The sequence below is a fragment of the Rhodnius prolixus genome, unplaced genomic scaffold (assembly GCF_049639745.1).
Source record: "Rhodnius prolixus isolate KJV_2025 unplaced genomic scaffold, Rpr scaffold_6, whole genome shotgun sequence".
Taxonomy (NCBI): Eukaryota; Metazoa; Arthropoda; class Insecta; order Hemiptera; family Reduviidae; genus Rhodnius; species Rhodnius prolixus.
This window is the reverse complement of record NW_027411634.1, coordinates 2,181,263-2,202,199: the sequence shown is the minus strand read 5'-3', so window position 1 is coordinate 2,202,199 and position 20,937 is coordinate 2,181,263. Positions and strand designations below refer to the sequence as shown.

The following is a 20,937-nucleotide window of genomic DNA, read 5'->3' as shown; positions in this document are numbered from 1 at the left end:
TGAATTTGTGTGTTCCTGGCAAAAAAAAAACCATGGGAGGGAGAATCTAGTAAAATTCATCACAATCATTTTCCCGTCAGTTACAGCAGTCTGAGAGGAGTGTTTCTTATTTTGCAAGAGCACGTCCACAGTTGATGAAGCTGGGAATGGTTCCCTCTAAAGTTCCATTTCAGTATTATGTACGACGCTATCACTTCAGCAGCAGGATATTTGGTTGCTAATTAATTCCACGTTTAAAAAGGTTCGCGATAACCGAAACTAGAGGCGTCCCCCCTCCCCTGCGCTGCAGCGCTATCTACATCTACACGCGATCAATTTAAAAAGCACCATTATTGATTTACTTCAGTGTTGATTAGTGAGGGGCAGTTGACAAAAAAGAATCTTGCGTGAACACTCACATGACTTCCGGTTACGGCATTTTACGTAATTAAATTTTCCAATATTGTGCGTACGTTCATTTCCGGAAAGATCGCTAAAATTTTACAAAAAAAAAAAAAAAATATTCTTTAAAGTATATTTAATGTTATTAATATTTAACGCGTGTTAAATTTTAACGCGTGATAAAGTCTATGTATTACATTAAAGGGGCACTTTTTTCGATAAGCCAAAACAATCTCTCTTGTATAGAAGTGTTTTTAATCGAATTTCTGCTTTATAAGTGTATCGATTTAAATTAGAAAATCGAAGCTGTTGGTTTTGAGAAAATAAAAATAAAACTCGATTGTGGTAAGGTGGTTTTTGTTTTTAAAACCTTTTTGGGAGCGCTAGAGGGGCTTAAACACAAATACTTCCGGCGAAAATTCGACCCTTTTGCAATACTTCCGATAATGCCTTGTTTAAAGGCATATTCTGACCTTAAGAATTTGTACGGATATTCACTGAAATAGGAGATCGTAGTTTATAATAGCATTTCAATCGAAAAGATTCGATTTAGCTGCGTATTTGCGTGTTGTACAACATAACAATTTGGAGAACTTAGTTAAATTACAATTGCAGATTGTAAATTGTAAAGGTGGCTGCACGATGGTATAAAGTGGGGGTTGACAATGATGTCTGGGAGAGAACCTTGCCTGTGAAATCCTGTTCTTGAGAGCGTACGTTAATATCTGGATAGCAAAGTTTCCTTCTTCTTCGTCGCTTCTTCTCCTCTCTAGTGCGCAGGGACCACACTAGGGCCTCTCTATTTTGAGGGGGGGTCCTTTGAGCCCTTCTAAGCTAACTACTTCTCTCTCTTCTCTCTCTTAATTATACTCCCAACAATTTAACCCCAATCCCTTTTGTGTGTTTTGTTAACTTTAGTATTTTACAACTTTTTTCACATTTGTAAAAAAAATGTTAACCAATTTAATTTTTAATTAATATTAAAGGGAACCTTTTAGTTTACTTCCTCTTCCTTTGCTCCTACACGAAGAAAAGGAAGTTGAAAAAAAATTAAGAAAGTTCAGTTTTGACTAGAAGATAAACGTTTTTTTAAAGAGAGAGCTTCCAAGCTCTGTTACCAAATCTACTAGAACAGCGTTTCCCAACCTTTTTTGGCTCGCGTACCACTTGGTAGTACAGCATTCTAAATTGTACCACTTCGTAGAAATGATTGTATTTCGTGAAATTTGTTATTCCGCGTGTGTTATTTTACTATTATTCTCTTTATTTGTATAGAGATACCAATGTATCTGTTTACAAAGGAGTTCCAAGTTCATGTTCACTTTATAAACTTCGTAAAGTGTAAGATCTTAGTTTTAAAACTTTTTTTAAATAATTAAAAATTGCGTACATATTTTTATCTTCAAAAATTATTAATTAATTTACAAAGTTCTTCTTTAGGATTATTATATTTGTGCCCAAATCTTCCAAAATTAATTTCTATTAAGCATTCAACTACCTCTGTAAGTACCAATTAAATTTAATTGATGCTTAAATAGAGCTTACTCCTTTACAATTCAGTCTCTTTAGGCAGATTTTTACATAGTTATCATTTAAGTTCTGTCACATGATAATTCTATTAAATTTTCTTTTGTCGATAATGATGTTTTTCCTAAATTTTCTTTATAGAAGGGGGGTTTGAAATCCGAATTATCATTTGTGTTTTCGGGTTTTGGGGAAAATACTCCATGAAAGGCAATTTTAATCCTTGATAAATGTGCTATTATATTTTCTCGTATATCTTGAGACAGACCAACCTTATTACTTGTTCATATTAACAACTTTACTGTATAATATTATTAATTAAAATAATTTTTATGTATTATAGAAAAACACGTTTCTTTGATATTTTTATGATTTAATTTTTTATGTCCGCCATTATTGATTATTTTACGTGTACCACCACAGGTTGGGAAACGCTGTTCTAGAAGAAAAAGAAATTAATGTGAATCGTGCTTTTTTATGATTTAACCGGAAGTATTCCATTTTGAGATCCTCTTAGCTTCCTATAGAAGGGGTTACGTCATGCTCTAAATAAATAAATAAATAAATTTGAATCGCAGGAAGCCATAAAATTTATATTTCAATTTTGGGACCCATAATGATCGATCGTCGAAAAACTTTTAATCGGAAGTAAAATTTTATCGACGGAACTTAAATTTCTGAAATACTTTTAAAGAAAATCTGAAGTTAGAAATTTCTGGTTATTTTAATCAATGAAACGTAATATAAATTTTAATGTCGTCTTAAGTGTTCACACAAAATTAAAGAAAAAAACTAAAATTCTAAGGACTTACTTATTCTATGAAGTTACGTGCTTTGTTTTAAAAAAAAAAAGCAGACGTGAGAGTTTATTGAAATATTGAGTGGTCTTGTGGGAAGGAAACGAAGTTGCAAGTCCCACTTTATTATATTACTTTATTTTTTGTTATTATCTGTATAAAAAAAAGTCGTACTAGTAAACTCCTGACCGACCATGGTATTGATCTACCTAAAAACTAAAAAAAAGTGGTAATCCATAATAATTATGTTCATTAAAACTGTAAATTAACACCAAAATGAAATTTACGGAAACTATTTTCGAGAAAACGACGTATTCATTGAATAGGCCCACTTCCGGGAAGAGGAATTTCCTTTAGACTCGATTTCAACAATACGTTTAACCCTACTCCACCATAACGTTACAGGAAAGATAGAACAGAGAGAGAAAAGAGGCGATTTAAAGGAAAACTATCCACCAACCGCTCTCCAGTAGTACCCTAATCGAGTTTTCCAGACAAAAGTTATTTGCAATTTGAACGCTAAGTTTTGAGAAAACTGTTGGGTTGTTTTTAAGAAAATCTTTTAAATTTTTTTTAAAAAAAACTATAAAAAAAGAAGATTATTAATGAAAGTGGTATTTCCGTTTCCGGAGTTTTGATCGCTAAATGAGTAACAGTAGTTCAAATCTAAATAATAAATTCTCAGTTTCCTGCTTTCCAGTTTTTACAATATTTTATCTGCCCTCAAACATTGATCGTTTTTTACCAAAAAAATAGGAAAAAAAACACTTTTCTCAGACTAAAGGGACTATTAAAGGGCTTAAAACGTTGGTACGTTAAACAACACTTTTCATTTGTGGGCTATATAAGTAGTATGGTTAAAAAGGTACGTATGTATACAAGCTGCTGGGCATTAAAAATATGGTGTTGCCCGACTTTACCACTAGACTGCAGCACCAACACCGTGTGTATATAAAGGGCACACCTACCATCATCACACCGCTGCATATATACACACATACAGCGAGACCATGTTTTATTAATCCTGCACATGTAGGTTTCACCATGGCAACCACTGGTCCTCCTCTCTCGCATACATCTTCTGGCCCGGAGCTTCCCCTCTACTAGCTCCAGCAGCCCATTGATATGGAAGGGGGGAGGACTATATGTCCAATTTAATCTGACCACTGGGGATATAATTGGGGAAGACCGTGTTCTTTCAGGGATGCTGCACAGCAAGATCTCCAACAGATGGCCCGTCCCCATCAGTTTTAATATCCTCCAATTTAGAAGCTAGCCAGTGGGTGACTTCCTTAAGTGACACCAAAGAGTAAACACAGTAAAACCCTTAGCGAGACATATCCCTGACTTTTGATTCCAACAATTCTTACAGTCGTAAGTTAGTAGAGGTATTTGAGACATGTTCATACAGGAAAATTGGGTTTAAGGTCACCTCTGAGAAAGGAAATGAGTAAAAGTAAGTAAAGTAAAGTAATCGCCTATTTTCCAGGCGGGTTTAACGTCCAACTAACAATTAGGTGTCGTGGACGGAGGCGACTAGGCAAACATACTTTACTGTAAATTTATTTTGTCAACCATTAAATAAAATACAAGGCCTAAGACCGGGAATCGAACCAGTACCACAACACATATTAGCTTCCCAAGAAGTACAAATGAATACCAGAGTTTCAAGTTTCCGTCCATTTAGAACATCAATACAAAAGGTGTACGTGAACATATCGGACCCTCTGAGAAAGGAAATGGTTAGATTTGTCTGTAAAGTGTCATTTCCATGTAAAGTAAAGGCCCTATCTCTTTGTACAATTTACCCAGGGTTAAAGGTAAACCCAAAATTCAAAATTTACAAGAAAATTCCTCATCCAAAAGTTAGGCTTTACCCAAGGGTTTTCTCACCTATTTTTAAAAAAAGATTTTCTTTGATGTTTAACTTTTTTTAAGAAAATGCCTTCCAGCATTCACCCACACTTACATTTAGGCATATATTTATATAGATTCTTCGAAGTAAATTTGTTTTAGGGTAGCCCCTGACGAAAGGCTAGAATAGGCTAAATTGCTAAACTCTACAAACTAACTTGAAAGTTATTTGAAGTTTAGTAATTCCAAACTTATTAAAAGCACAAAATTGTTAGCTCTTACACAAGGCATGGAATTGATTCGATAAGAATCTTGAAGTTTAATCCGGAAAGAAAGGATTACTGGAGGATTACATCCTGTGTTAAATAATGTCCCTTAGAGGATCTATATTATTAATGGAAGAATCTTTTATATTGATGGAGGATATAGACTTACATAGTATTTAATTAAATGTTGCGGATTACTACCTGCTGTAGAAAATGAGCCATTTTAATGGATTTTTAGAGGAAGTCTTGTAGCTATTATGATTTTTCAAATGGACCGGAAATACGTTTCGGAGTCTCACCTTGAGAAACAAAACGTTTTAAGTGGCCATTATTTTTGTAGGTTGTAAACAAATCATCAGAATGTCCCTTACTTCAATTCTTGAGGTTCCTAATTTTATGCATTTACTAAAATTTTAAAATTTAAAACTTACTGAAAGAAAAAAAAAACAGGCTAGACCCGCAAAGCTAAGATGTATTGTTGGTTAGTGGATTCGATTCCTCAGTCTAGGTCTGGTATTTCATTTAATAGTTAATATGAAAAATTTATAGTAAAGTATGTTAGGCGGTTATAGGCTAGACCCGCAAAGCTAAGATGTATTGTTGGTTAGTGGATTCGATTCCTCAGTCTAGGTCTGGTATTTCATTTAATAGTTAATATGAAAAATTTATAGTAAAGTATGTTAGGCGGTTATAGGCTAGACCCGCAAAGCTAAGATGTATTGTTGGTTAGTGGATTCGATTCCACAGTCTAGGTCTGGTATTTCATTTAATAGTTAATATTAGAAATTTATAGTAAAGTATATTTAGGCGGTTATAGGCTAGACCCGCAAAGCTAAGATGTATTGTTGGTTAGTGGATTCGATTCCTCAGTCTAGGTCTTGGATTTTATTTAATGGTTAATATGAGAAATTTATAGTAAAGTATGTTAGGCGGTTATAGGCTAGACACGCAAAACTAAGATGTATTGTTGGTTAGTGGATTCGATTCCGGGTCCAGGTCTTGTATTTTATTTAATGCTTCAAGTATTTTGTTACCTATCCATCCGCCTTTGTCCAAGATCCCCTTAATCGGTACTTGGAAGTAAAACACTCCAGAAATGATGGAATTGTTTTACTTTTTTGAAAATCATCCAGATTGTAAATCTAAGTAAAGTAGTGCCTATTTTTTCAGGCAGTTATCGTGGACGGATGCGACTAGCAAATAAATTTCTGCTGGGAATCGAACCCAATATTACAACAAATTTTAGCTAGATATCAATTATGTATTTTAACACATTAAGGGGACGTAAAAATCGTTCAGAAAATTTTTCTATTTCCTGCCCAGCGATTACAAAATTTCAGCCAGATATTTATTACTTATGAAGATCGTACAATATCCTGAATCATCCCCCACCCCTAAGAAACATCCTAGAATCATCCTCACGTTTTCTCCAGCAAACACTCCCATAAATTGGGGCAGATGTGCTTTACGATTCGGCCAATATTGAGGTCACATATGTCTGTTTTTGTATGTATTGAATTCCAAGTGTGTATACGTGGAACTTGAAATTGAGACAACCGCTTCCAAGAAGATTGGAAATACGATGCTTGTCCCGCCTTACAAAGTCATGCCCTTTTCTTACCAATTTTGATCACCAGATATCTACTCGTATTTTCGTACGTTTTTACGACTATTAAAGGAAGCGTGACGTGACAGAGCCGTCTTTATAATTAATTTCTACGAAAAGAATAACAAGCTAAAGTGCAATTTGGGCTCGATTGCAATAATTCCTCTTTCTAGAGTTTTGCAAAGAAAGGGTTCCGGTGGGACCCTTAAAATCGAAAAGTTGTTATGATCGCTTAAAAAAAGGAAAAATTTGCTTAAAAAGAAAAAGAAAATAGAAAAACCACATGTAGATTTCATTTTGAATACATCTCCCAATCAAATTCATCCTGTTAAGTATGTATACATATAGTGATGCATAGATATGTATGGAGTAACCGTCCCACATAGAACATCATTCAGCGATCTGAATACATATGGCCGCCGGGGTAGTAAAATCAGATAATGAATAATAACCAATCAATAGCCAGTTTTGTAATTACTACTGTTTAATGGCAAATAGTTTAGATCTATTTATGTTTCATTACATACATAACTATTGGTATAGCAAAAAGATAAATTTGTATGTTTGTGCTTGTGGAGTTGTTGATACATACAATTTCCACTTGGAGGTATCTAATTTCCTTTCTAATTAATTAGAATCGCTAATTAGTTATTGTTTTCCATAAATTATTCAGTGCAAAGAAGGAAATACTGGAAAGCTGGTGGCCAGTAACGGAAACTAAACACCCTTACTACAGAAGTGCCTTTAATTGAATTCTCCTCGAAAATAAGTTATAAAAAAATAGACAAATCTTCCGAATAAAGTGATACTTCCGCTAGAGAAAGGCCGAGCGGTTAGAGGCGAGACCTGTAAAGCTAAGATGTATTTGTGGTATTGGGTTCGATTCCCAGTCTTAGGCTTTGGATTTTATTTAATGGTTAATATGATGAATTTATAGTAAAGTATGTTAGGCGGTTATAGACTAGACCCGCAATGCTAAGATGTATTGTTGGTTAGTGGATTCGATGCCCCGGTCTAGGTCTTGGATTTTATTTAATGGTTAATAAGAGAAATTTATAGTAAAGTATGATAGACTAAACCCGCAAAGCTAAGAAGTATTGTTGGTTAGCGAGTTCGATTCCCCCGGTCTAGGTCTTGTATTTTATTTAATGGTTAATAAGAGAAATTTACAGTAAAGTATGTTAGGCGGTTATAGGCTAGACCCGCAAAGCTAAGATGTATTGTTGGTTAGTGGATTCGATTCCCCTGGTCTAAGTCTTGGATTTTATTTAATGGTTAATATGAGAAATTTATATTAAAGTTTGTTTGGGCGGTTATAGGCTAGACCCGCAAAGCTAAGATGTATTGTTGGTTAGTGGATTCGATTCCCCTGGTCTAGGTCTTGGATTTTATTTAATGGTTAATATGAGAAATTTATAGTAAAGTATGTTTGCTAGTCGCCTCCGTCCACGACACCTAATTGGTAGTTGGACGTAAATACTGCCTGAAAAAATAGCCAAGTACTTTACTACTTTTACTTCCGTTTGAGCAATTTCATCAAACCTAATTAAAAATCTGGTGTAACTTTTTCTTTGCTACCATAATCTCAAGAATCTAACTTACAAAATTTTGTTCAAGTTCAGTACGTTTGAATTATTATGTTAATTTATAAATTTTCACCGGTAGAGAACGCCTCAAAAAGTTTTTGGTTGAAATCAGTCAAGCGGAAGTACACATTGTTGAATTAATTTTTCAGTTTTGTAGAAAGGTCCTACGATTTGACACCAGTTTTTTTATCCTTAATATTTTTTTTTTTAAAGATTAATTAATTTTGGAAATTTTCTGCACCATAGTTTACATTCGACAGTCATTTTTTGCGCAAGCTCTAACAATAATTAATCTTACTATATAATTTTTTTTTTTTTTTTTGACAATCATGATTTAAATACAGGAAATGCTTTCTTTCGAGAAATCCTGTCCCTTAAATAATGGTTTCTATATATGCTCATTGCCCACAACATTATAGGATCAAGTCGGCCGTGAAATCTAGTTTAACGCTGTATGGGCAATCAATCCCTTTCCAACCTCATTAACCAGTGATATAATATTGGGCGCACTGCTTGCAGATGAATAATCGTTATATTCTAATATCGATAATATCCGATATCGTAGTATCGGGGAACATGTTCTCTGTAAATATCATAATGATGTTACGCAAACTCACATGGCTTTCTCTAACTGTTACTCTCGAGATATTGACTAAACAGGAATACTTTAAATTACTTCTCAAAATGCTTAAAATGAATTATCTCAAAATAAAAATTATTTAATTTAAATATTTTGATAAAAATGTGAAGTTTAAAAACAAAATATCGACATTTCCGTAAACTTCAAAAGAAAATTCTCAGAAAAGCGGAAAAAATCCATCAAATAATAATACTTCCGGTAGTTGTGGAATTTTCTTCGAATTCGCAACTTAATCAAGAAATTTAACTGCCATTTTAAAAAATGAAATATACTGAATGGCACATTATAGTGACCCTATAGCAACCCATTCTGTTGTGGTGGGATGTTCAGCTACCTCTAAGAGGCTGTGGATTCGTGTTGCCATAGTAACACACTCTTAGTCGGAGGTTACGTTCAGGGCCAATTCTTGTAGGAACGGTTCTCAAGGTGATCCGAAAATTCCACACATATGCATTGATCATTTCATTTTAAAAGGAGCCACGATAGCCGAGCGGTTAAGAGGCGAGACCCGCAAAGCTAATATGCATTGTTGGTTAGTGTATTCGATTCCCAGTCTAGATCTTGGATTTTATTTAATGGTTAATACGAGAAATTTGTAGTAAAGTATGTAAGGCGGTTATAGACTAGACCCGCAAAGCTAAGATGTATTGTTGGTTAGTGAATCCGATTCCCTCAGTCTAGGTCTTGTATCCTATTTAATGGTTAATATGAGAAATTTACAGTAAAGTATGTAAGGCGGTTATAGGCTAGACCCGCAAAGCTAAGGTGTATTGTTGGTTAGTGGATTCGATTCCCAGTCTAGGTCTTGTATTTTATTTAATGTTTAATACGAGAAATTTGTAGTAAAGTATGTAAGGCGGTTATAGACTAGACCCGCAATGCTAAGATGTATTGTTGGTTAGTGAATCCGATTCCCTCAGTCTAGATCTTGTATTCTATTTAATGGTTAATACATATGAGAAATTTCAATCCCCTTCCAACCTGATTAACCAGTGATAATTGGGACATTGGATGCACTGCATGCAGATGAATAATCGATATATTCTAATATCGATAATATCCGATGTTAACACCAATATTTACACCAATTCTTGTAGGAACGGTTCTCAAGGTGATCCTTAAATTCCACACATATGCACTTGAATCATTTCCTTTTAAAGTTTTGTTTTTGAACACAGAAAACCATTTTTGGGGTAAAACTTAAATATCAAATTTGATAAGAAACCTATTCTAAAAATAGATATAGTGAATCTTCACAGCTACCTATCCTGTACGAAAGCTAAGTTATTTTTAAAGGGAGAGTTTCCACTTATAATACTAAATTAATTACTTTAAAAAGAGAGAGTCAAGTAAGTGCCTTTCTTTTCATGTTTCAATATTATATTATATTTCAGTCATAAAATATTTAATATTCAATAAGTTAATCTAATTTGTGCACAATACGTAAAGTGGGCTATCTATAAAGCTGTGGCATACCTCCTACACCCCTGCCCCGCCAGGCGGACAGAACGGTCGATCCAAGGCCAAAGCTACCCCCTTGGCCTCCACCAACCCATGATGGCAAACGCCTGTACCGCACAACCTGGAGTACGTGCACCGATTAAATAATCAATTTTTGGTTAATGTATCAAAGACACTCGTTAGTTCTTTACATAACATTTGGAAATTTTGGGCATTTAATTTAGTATATTGTACTAAGGTAACTTGGTAATGGACAAAATGGCGGTTAGAATTGATGGAGGCGCTTTGGGAATGTGTATTTCTTTTCTTAAACCTTAAAAAAAACAGCACGTGCGAATATTCACACGTCTTGTTATTCCGCAGTTTACGTAATTAATTTTTTTGAACTTGCAATTTTTACTAAAAAGTAGTTGACTTTAATATTGTACATATTCATTTTAAAGGGTATTTAAAAAAAAAAAACGCTGAAAAAACTCAAAAATCTAATCAAGAAAATGACACTTCCGGTACGCCATTTTTTACACATTTAATCGTTATTTAAAAGAAAAAAAAACTGAAAACTATGAAATAAAGAAAAGCCCAACCACGCCCATTATCCAGAAGTGACCTTAATTGAATTTTCACTGGAAAATGTTTGAAATATTAGAACTACACATGCGCAGTATTTACACTAAGTTTAAAGGAAACCGTACGTGACGTTTTTGAGAAAAATCACTAAAAAAAAAAACAAAAACTAAAATTGATACAGTATTATGAGGGGGGGGTCTTTCCGGTTTCGTAATTTTGTCCAAAAATTTGTGTACGGATCTTATATAGGCAACTAAATCTCAGATCTTGAATTTGAATTTACAGCTAAATTTGGGGTTTTTTAGTTATGCTGATCCCATTTTTTTACAGACGGACACATAATTACGTAAATATATTTTTTGGATTCAGGGAACCATAAAAAGGGATATTACCGGTTTCAAAATTCGAAATTGAAAATTTCTCTTACGCCAGTATAGTAATTAGGAGATGATAGAAATATCTAGCTTGAAACACTCGTACGACCTTTCGGATGATTTGAGCGGTACAGGTGACAGAGGTGTGGCTGTTAAATAACCAGACTGATGCTGTAAAACATTTTATTTTAAATTTTTTACCTATTTAGTTATTATCACCTTCAATATATACCCCTCCCCTATCCCTACAATGCTCCATGCGAATTTACCATTGTTCGAAACAGTGCTGGAAGTATTTTTCTGTGAGCTCCTGCATGACGCTTGCCGCTTTTTCTTTAACACAGCTTCAACGTACTGTATTCGTGTCCCTTTTAATGCAGATTTGACTTTGGGGAGAACAGATAAAAGTCACATGGGGCGGCCAGGTCTGACGAATAAGGCGGATGGCCTAGAAAGTGGGATGTTGTACTTGGCTAGAAACGTTGTCTTGACAGACAATGCAGTGTGAGCTGGCGCGTTGTCTTGATGGAGAATCCCGTGACTTGTTCTTCCACAAATCGGGTCGTTTTTTATCCTTACTCTTTCACCAGAGTTGAGCAAGCACCTCACGCAGGGCCGGATTTTCCTATAGGCTAACCAGGCTTCAGCCTAGGGTCTCAAGATCAAGAGAGGCTTACATTCAAATTGTTAGCAAAATTAAAATTACACTATCCTAAAAACAGAGAACACTAAAACACTGTTTTAGTGATGTATCAATGTAGTGATGTATTTTATTATCTCTCATGTAATTTACAAACTTAAAAATGGGAGGTGAAAGGGCCTCACAAGTGGAAATAGCCTAGGGCCTCTTTTCATCTAAATCCGGCCCTGACCTCACGGTAGAAATGTTGATTAAATATAATCGATATTTTCCTCCGTTTTGGACGTGGAAGGGCGACCCAGGGCGGTCATCATCTCCGACGTCTTCTCTCGGCCATCTTGGAAACGCTTGAATCACTCAAAAAACTCGCGCACGTGATTAACATTCATCACCATAAACTTCTTTTAATAAAAGGTAAGTTTCAGTAGCGGTTTCACCAAATTTTAATGTAAAATTTCACGACAATTCGTTGCTCTACTACATGTGTAGTATCATGTTTTCGGCAAAACGTAACACCTCTTACACAAACGACGGTTCCGGTCAGACAGATTTCTCTACAAACACGTAAGACGCTATTAAATCGAAAGAGAAGGCTTTACGCTGCACAGCTATCGGTCGTTAAGATTTGGGGCATGCATAGTTTTTCTGTAGCAGCATCAGTTTCGTTATTTAATAGCCACACGTTATGAGAGCCTAACTTTCCCCTTCATAGATCTCAAATCAGCTGTTTGACACATGTCTTTTTCCGGGCAATGATTCATTCATGGAACTACGTTCAGTTATAGAACCAGAAAATTTTAGATTGGAAGATACCAATTTGGAATTGTAAAGATTGGCACCAGATTTTACTGGTGAGAATTGATTTTCTGGTGGGTGAGAAAATAAATAACAAGTTTTGCCAATAAGTAAATATAGTTTTTCTAAAAACTGTAAATTGTAAACTCCAAATGCAATAAATTGCAGACTATATATATATATATATATATATATATATTGTAAATTTCAATACTTTGTCCCCAAGGGTGATAAAAGGACTAGCCAATAATTCCAGGAATCTTGGCATCCCTGCGGGATTCCCAGCCCAGTATTTTACCAACTCTGCACAGACTCACAAACTACCCAAACAGCGACCGGCCAGCGGTTTGATGTATGCAATTACGTGGGTTTTGTCAACATGTCCAAAGGACCAAACTCTGAGCTCCGTCCACGCAATACAGACCAACTCTAGTTACTCTTTAAAGGTAAGACAGACGGACTGCTGCACATATCCGCTCCCAGTGGGTGTGTGGAAACCATCCCCCAAGACATCTGAGGTAGTCAAATATAAAACGGCCTTCTCCCCGATTTACAGTGTATTTTCCCTGTTCGACCGCCTCCACGGCTGTCTACATACTGGTTAAATGCCTGCTCATTTCAATACAAAGTCTGTGACCTTGAAGTTATTTCAGGCAGATGTATGTACGTAACATGAACTTTTCCAAGCTATACATAGAACATGGCCCGCATTAGTTTACAAATTATACATTGTATAAACAAAAGCCACGTCAGTGAAGCGTTACAATGGGAAGGAAATCAGCTGAGAACACCCCTTACGACTTCCGCTGGCTGAATTTTGAAAAACGTCGTGAATTATTAATTAAGTTATCTTGAGGGAAGCCCTAACGATCCCGCTCAATCTAAAGTGCCGCGTTCTCCAAACTTCCTGTTGAAAATGTTTCAAATAAACGTTTTGGGCCACCACGATTATGATGTGTATAAAAAGTTTAATGAAAATGAAAATTTAGCTTATTTAGAAAAATATTGAAAGTGAAAAATCCGCTTTATACATATGTACTTCCGGATCTCGAGCATAATCTGAATATAAATTTCCACCATCCTGTAGTAGTTAATTTAGAATTTGAGATAATTTGCTCTTTCCTGGTCTTCTAAGGATGAGAAGTTCATCCCTCATTTCCGTAAGAGATTTCTTTTGAGTTTTCGGTTAGCTACACTAACTGGGGGTAAGATGAGAATCAATCAAGAGCACACGTTTTTCATCTTATGGTATCGTGAGATGCTCCGCAGCTTCATCGTCATATTTAGTTCCCCACAGGGAACTCAACTGTGATTAACTACCGAACCTGTCCCTGATCTGGCTACCAAATTTCTGCCTGCTTAACAAAGTATAAAATATTTGAATTATCCGGGAACCCCTAAAAACGTGCATTTCTGGTGGAAAATCGAAAAATCTGGCTAAAGATAAAAAATAATTGATTGCATTTCGAGTTTCCAGGGATGGTGAAATTTGAGGGAACAATATACTAATCTATTCCAAAGAGATTTCGATAAACCAGCGGGAAAAAAAAAGGTTGGATAAGAATAATCCGACTTTCCTGTGAAGATATGCTGACAGGAACAGTCTACATTTCCTGTCTCAACTAATTTTTTGTATGTATTTGTTCTCTCCTGTAGGAATTACCCCCCCTAAACTTTAAAAATAAATTAAATTTAACGCAATTATTTTATTCATAATATTTGTTATTTTCTGTTGCACCTACATTTATTATCACACTTCCTCTTTGTTTGTGGAAGTTTCGCGTTCAATCGATAAACTTTTTTGTTAAAAATCAATAAAACGGAAGAAAACGCACTTAGAAGACGTTCGCTGATTTCAATCGTGCTGATAACTAACATATACAGGGTGCCCCAAGCTATATGGATAACGACTTTTTCTCGGAAACTGAGAGCTAGAAAAAAAACTAAAAAATACGTCTTCCCTTAGTTTTTTGTTGGAAATCCTAATTTAATTCGGAAATTTTTTTCGGTGCTTCCAGAAACGAGATACAGGCACCAACTTCATTTTTTCAAACGGGGAGGTGCGGTTTTTATTTCAGAAATAGATTCCTCCATTTTTTTTAAGAAAAATTTACTTGAACGGTTCTGTGAGCGATATTTTACAAGTTATGAATGAAAACATGATTCTTATAAGAAATGTCAAAATGATAATATTATAACGGTTTTTTGATTGAATAAGAAGAAAAGTACTATTTTATTATAAATTTTACTCTTCATTAATATTACAGATCATGCTCAAACTGGCCTCCACCATTAGAGATGCATAGACATGCTCTTTCCTGCCAATTGCCCCTTACTGACAAAGAAATAGATTCGGCTTTAACCGAGTTACAGGCATCTAAATATTATTCTCTGCTTTAGTTCATCTACAGGTGCAATCCCTGCTTGATTCTGATACTCCTAGATTTAGAAATGCTTCTAGATAAGCAGAAATAAGAAAAAAAAATATAATAATTAGTTCCTTGGGTATCCCCAAAGGAAATAGTCCATAGGTGTCAAATCCGGTGAACGAGGTGGCCACTGAATCGCCCCCCTAGTCGATATAACACCATCGAGAAAGAGATATCTCGATAGGAAATTTGATGGGCGTGTTATATCGATACGGAGGGCGATTCAGTGGCCACCTCGTTCACCGGATTTGACACCTATGGACTATCTCCTTTGGGGATACCTCAAAAAACAAGGCGATGAGAACACGTAATTTTTAGTTTGTTTTTTTTTTTCTAGCTATCTTAGTTTCCTAGAAAAAGTCGTTATCCATATAGCTTGGGACACCCTGTATTTGATACATTTCTGGGGGGGGGGGTTACGTCTTTGCGGAAACCAAATACTACCTGTTTGCTTGCTTAGTAAAGGTTATTTTGGGTCTCTTGAGGAGGCGATTCGCCCCCCCCCAAAAAAAAAATCGACACCTCGTTGTAGAGCCTTAGGGGAGGAACATTGGTGGCCCCCATCCCATGTTCTAATCTAATTTAGTGTATCTTAAAATGTGGGTGCCTTTTCGGTTAAGAAAAAAATTAATTCATTAAATAAAATAAAGTAAAAGACCACGTACGTACATAAGTACAACCCAATTACTTAAAAAAATCTCTTTTTCCCGCGTTTTTGGAAACCCTATTTCCGTATATTTACGGTGTGACGTAAAAATCGATATTAAATAAATTTCTGAATACAATAACCTTCCCCTTTTTTTTTGAGGGAAATGTTCATAACAAACTTTTAATTATCTTTTTTGTTTATTATTTTATTTTTCTTTCTTTTCTTTTTCCAGAATGAGGGAATACGTGGAAGAAAACGAAAAGAATGATCCATTAATCCATGCACCCGACAAGAAAAATAATCCATGGGCGGAAAAAGGAAAATGTATAATAATGTAACACGGAATTTTCAATTTAAATAAACGTGCAATATTTATATAAATATATATAACAACAAAAAGAAAAAGAAAAACCATGTCATGATGAAAAACATGTGGAAAACAATTTTTTTATTAGGAAATATGAAAAAGAAGAAATAATTAATAATTTTTTTAACTAACTAGCAGTCACAGCTCAATCAGTCTGCTGTATTTTTTAATAAACATTTCTTAATGATGGACTTTGTTTTAATTAATTATTTTTTTATTTATTTAATTTAATTGTTTAATCGAATTTTATTTTACTATTATTTTAATTTAAAATTAATCGAAATCCTGTTTAAAAAACAAAACAAAACATAAGAAGAGTGAGTAATTGATTTTATCAAGGTTATACGAAATATTTTTGGCGGTTCAGTTCAGTGGAAGGTAACAGTATGGTTTATTTAAAAAAAAAAACTAAAAGGTTATCATGAAGGTTATAAATTGTTCATATATAATTTACTACCAAAGACTTTTTAAAATATGTTCGTAAAATAAAATGAAAATAATAATAATTGTATAATATTTAATTAAATAAATTTAAAAAAAGAAAAAAAAAAACCTTATAATCATATTAATGAAAATAAATTTTTATCCATTATTAATTAATTATATCTACAATAAAAAATAAATAAATTTTATAGCATTATTTACAAATAGCCCCTTTTTTTTTATATTTATTCTTTTCTAGTCTGTTGAGCATTTATGATTACGTTAATATTTTGTAGAACAGAAAAAAATAAATTTAGAAAAATTGATCTCAGTTAATTTTTTTTTTTTTTTTAAATAAATTTTTACACGTAATCTCCAAATTTTTCTCTACTGTGATCCATTTAAATTGGGTAACACTGTATTTGTAACCTGGTTAATTATTTTGTAACCTACCATTTTAAAAAATTTTATTACACAAACTGTTTGTATGTTTCATAATTAATTATTGACTTTTTTAATTGTTTTTTTTTTTTACTGATCAATTTGACACCTATTTGTATTTCCACCACTTTGTGATTAAAATACTAGTCTTTTAAATAAATTAATTAAAATAAAGATATATATGTATATCAAAAAAAAATTTTTATACATTTTTTTTTTAAATAAGCTTACAGTATACAGTGTTGTTATTTAAAACAGCTTTATCAATAAACAAAATAAGTATCTCTTTATGTATTATTTTTTTAAAAAGGAACTATTATTTTAGTTACAACTTGACATTACGTATATTTTGAATTGGGTTGAGAAATATAATAAAACTGAGGAGCATACTTGATTTACGTTGTATTGTAAAAAAAATAAATCGATGTTTTTATGCTATTTCGATTAAAGCTATTGAAATTCAACAATCGATTACAATACTTGGTGTGTTATAAATAATCTAAAAGCTCAATCTCATACAGCTTTATTTAAGATAATTGTACTCTTTTTTTTTTTAGCTGTTTTTAAAAACTTAAGCTTATTGTAACTTTTTGTTTTTAGTATTGTTTAATCCAAAGAGCATTTTTATAATTTACGCTAAATAATGTTTATATTAGTGGTTTATAATTAGAGTTTTGATAAAAAAAATAAATATATATAATTAATTAATTTTCAAAATAATGTTATTCGTATTGTTAGTGTGTTGTAAAAGAAAAAAAAAAAAAAAGTCTTCGTGTAATATACTGCCATATTAGTTTAAATTTTAAATAAGATAAATAATTCTTAATGAAAAAGGAAACAGCCTAGTTTGAATATAACCTTCCCCATTTCCTTTAATTTCGTTCGCTTATTTTACGTAATTTCTGTTTGAAGCCAATGTGAATCATTTCGAATGGTAAGCTTTTTTTTGGTTTTTTTTTTAACTGAATGTAAGCGCGTGCCTGATTTCGCAGGAAGTGCATTTTATAAAAGGAAGTAGTTTCCTCCTGGACATATGCGCATCGATTATTATTATTTAATTGCTGGAGGCAGGTTGCGAGGGTGGAACAAAGAAAGGATCGATATGGAGTTTTATTGGCTTATAGAGATTCATATGAAGAGGTGAGAATTTCATTTCGGGCATTAAATGCTGAACTTAAAATCTTTGGGCTTTCCGTTTTTAGATCTAGCGGAAGAATATGGTGGAATAATAAAAAAAATGGGTTAGCTCTAGGAGTTTGAAATAAGAATGTCCCAATGAAGCTTGAAACTTCATAATTCTTTTAGATCCAAACTTGATTTTGCAAACAAAATTTTTCTATCCTGCTAATCAAGCGTTTTTTGAGCAAGCGATTAAAGTTTAGCCTGCAGCTACCCGAGTTTACCTGCTGCGCCATCAATGAGCATCAGGCGACCATTAGGATGATGATCATAGAGAAGAATATCATTGGGCCAATGTGCATTAAAGTAAACAAAGACATCGCATGCGATTGCCGGTGGACAGCTTATCTAGGATTCTGAGAAGAAAGAAGAAGATGAAACCGGCAGCGCACCAATTTTCTGTCTGTGTGGTGGAAAGGCTAATTCCCAAACTTGGCCCAGGAGTCTCTCTCTCCCCATCAAACCTCCTAATTGTACCCAGAACAGACAGAACTGGGCGCTCTAATTAGTGGGTGGTACAATAGTCCCTTTAAGGTCGCTTGTAGCTTAGGCTACTAACCTCTTGTTGGAACTAATCTAATCTTGCCAGAAACGTTGAATCTAATCTTAATCCTGCCCGAAATGTGCTATCCACGTCAATTACATTCGCATAATGAACACTTTGTTTTTGTTTTTTTAAGAAAAAAGAAAATCCGTAAATTTGAGTTATTGTGAGAACAATAGCAAGAGAAACTGTGAGAAACTTTCTCACAGATTCTCATATAGAAATTTTAAGGTCAGCGACAAAAATTTTTAGTAAGTGAATTCTTTTTTTAAAACTGTTAATACAAAAAAAAATCAATAATAAATCATTAATTTTTATGTATTATGTAAATCAATGTATCATCAATACATTTTATTAGAGTAATATATATCTTATGAGAGCTTACGGAGGAGGATGAGGACCAGCGCTGGGCGTGTTATGTGCGGCCCTTAATCGAACCCTAGTGAACCCCACAATTCACAAATAATTGACCACAGGTCAGCCACAAATAATTAAAATCACAATTCATTTAAATTAATTATTTTTTAATTAAAACACAAACTTACGAAAACGATAGAAATAGGTCTGCAATCACCTACCTGCAATCAACAAATAAGTAGAGTTAACATTATTTAAAAATATTTTGCTTTATTTTAAAATAAAATTTCAATGTATCATTAAGTGGTGACTAGCCCGCAAGGGGAAGTGGATTAGCCACTTCTTCAGGTGTACTTGGCGTCTCTGCGGGTAACCCAGCCTAACAACATGAACGTGAGCAACAGATAGTGTTTACCACCCTTAATACATTTACATAGTACATATTGGGGGCATAGTCATCTGTACAAGGTGGAGGCTTATTAGCACGGGGAACCGTTGGGCAGATTGTGCCCAGGATGTGGAGGAGGAAACGGCCTCTCACTTGTTGTTCAATTGCGCTATCAAACATTTAGCTCTTTCGAGACCAAAGGAAAACTAGTAGCACGAAAAAGGAACTAGTTGGGTAAGTCCTCAACCTCCAGCAGGGGAGGTTTCGTCTACTAGATCCAAAAAGGGGAAGGCACAATAAGCCCTCTTTTGGGCTGCGGTGCCGTGGGGCGTAGGCCCCATCCCCGATAATCTAATCTAAGTGGAGACTAATCAATCATTAATGCCAATTATATTAATCAGTAATATACCAAAAAAAAAAAAAATAAATGACATTACTATCACTTATTACAGGAAATAATTACGATCGAATTCAATTTTAAATATTCGACTTTTAACAGGAAACGAACAATTTTATGGTGTGTCGAGTGTGTATGATTGAGCACAAATATCTCGAAGACAAAAAAAAAAAACAGGAAGCTGAAACATAATTATTTCGATCGGGTGCCTAGCCTGTAAATGGACATACCCACATCTGTATTTTATACAGGGTGTTCATTTTAAGACGGCTCAAATGCATTTCATGCTTAAACGGTTGATCTGAGCAAAAAATGGTAGAGGAAAAATTTGTTGCCCGTCACCTCTAGTTTCAGAATATGTGACTTGATTTTAGATTTCTACCCGCATACGCGGCTGACTCGCGACCAAAAGTGAGGGTTCGCAGTTGACCCCCATTTTCATATACACCGTTTTAAAGAGTATAAAAAGTTATGAAAGAAACCGGAAACCGTAATTCGATATCTCCAAAATTAAAGGTGCTAGGCCATTTCAAAATCTGGTAATTATTAATCATATTTAAATTTTTTAACTTGTTATCAAAGAGAAAGAAGAGCACGCGATAGGTCATTTTCAAGTATTTTTTTCATCCCCTTTCTACTAAAAATATTGCCAAGGCAGTAAAGCTAGTATTTTTCTTAATATCGGGAAATAAGTCGTTTTCCGAGTGATTTTCCTAAGAAAACTCTAATGTTAAGAGCTTTAGATGTTCTCAAGCATACACAAAATGGCTAAAAATTAATTTTATATCTGTTACAAACAAGAAGGTTTAATAATTATTTGATAATTTTGGGAGAGTTGCGTTTAATTACCAAAAAAAAAATGGAAAACCCCTGCCACATATTTAAGTGATCAATATCTTTCATGTAAAGGATCAAACTTTACTCAACTTGTGAAGCATGTACTGTGCCTTCAAAGGTGCCTCCTCAGATACAGAGAGCAGTTGTTAACCTCCTGGCTAACCTGGCTTGCGAGCCAGAGGAGGCACCTATGAAGGCACAGTACATGCTTCACAAGTTGAGTAAAGTGCATTATTTGATAAATTAAGGATTAAGTTTGATCCTTTACATGAAAGATATTGATCACTTAAATTTGTGGCGACTTATTTCCCGATATTAAGAAAAATAATAGCTTTACTGCCTTGGCAATATTTTTAGTAGAAAGGGGATGAAAAAATACATAAAAATGACCTATCGCTAGCTCTTTTTCTCTTTGATAAGAAGTTAAAAAATTGA

General features: G+C 34.1%; 1 protein-coding gene across 2 annotated transcripts in view; it reads left to right on the top strand.

Moving 5' to 3' along the window:
- The window catches only part of Ggamma30A (guanine nucleotide-binding protein subunit gamma-e), a 60,513-nt gene extending 43,335 nt beyond the window's left edge, over positions 1–17,178 (top strand). For both annotated transcript variants that reach the window (XM_074141474.1, XM_074141475.1), the window contains one exon: positions 15,802–17,178. In XM_074141474.1, coding sequence (XP_073997575.1) covers positions 15,802–15,907 — 106 coding nt within the window. In that variant the 3' untranslated portion in view covers positions 15,908–17,178. The remainder of the gene's footprint in view (positions 1–15,801) is intronic.
- The last annotated feature ends 3,759 nt before the right edge of the window (positions 17,179–20,937 follow it).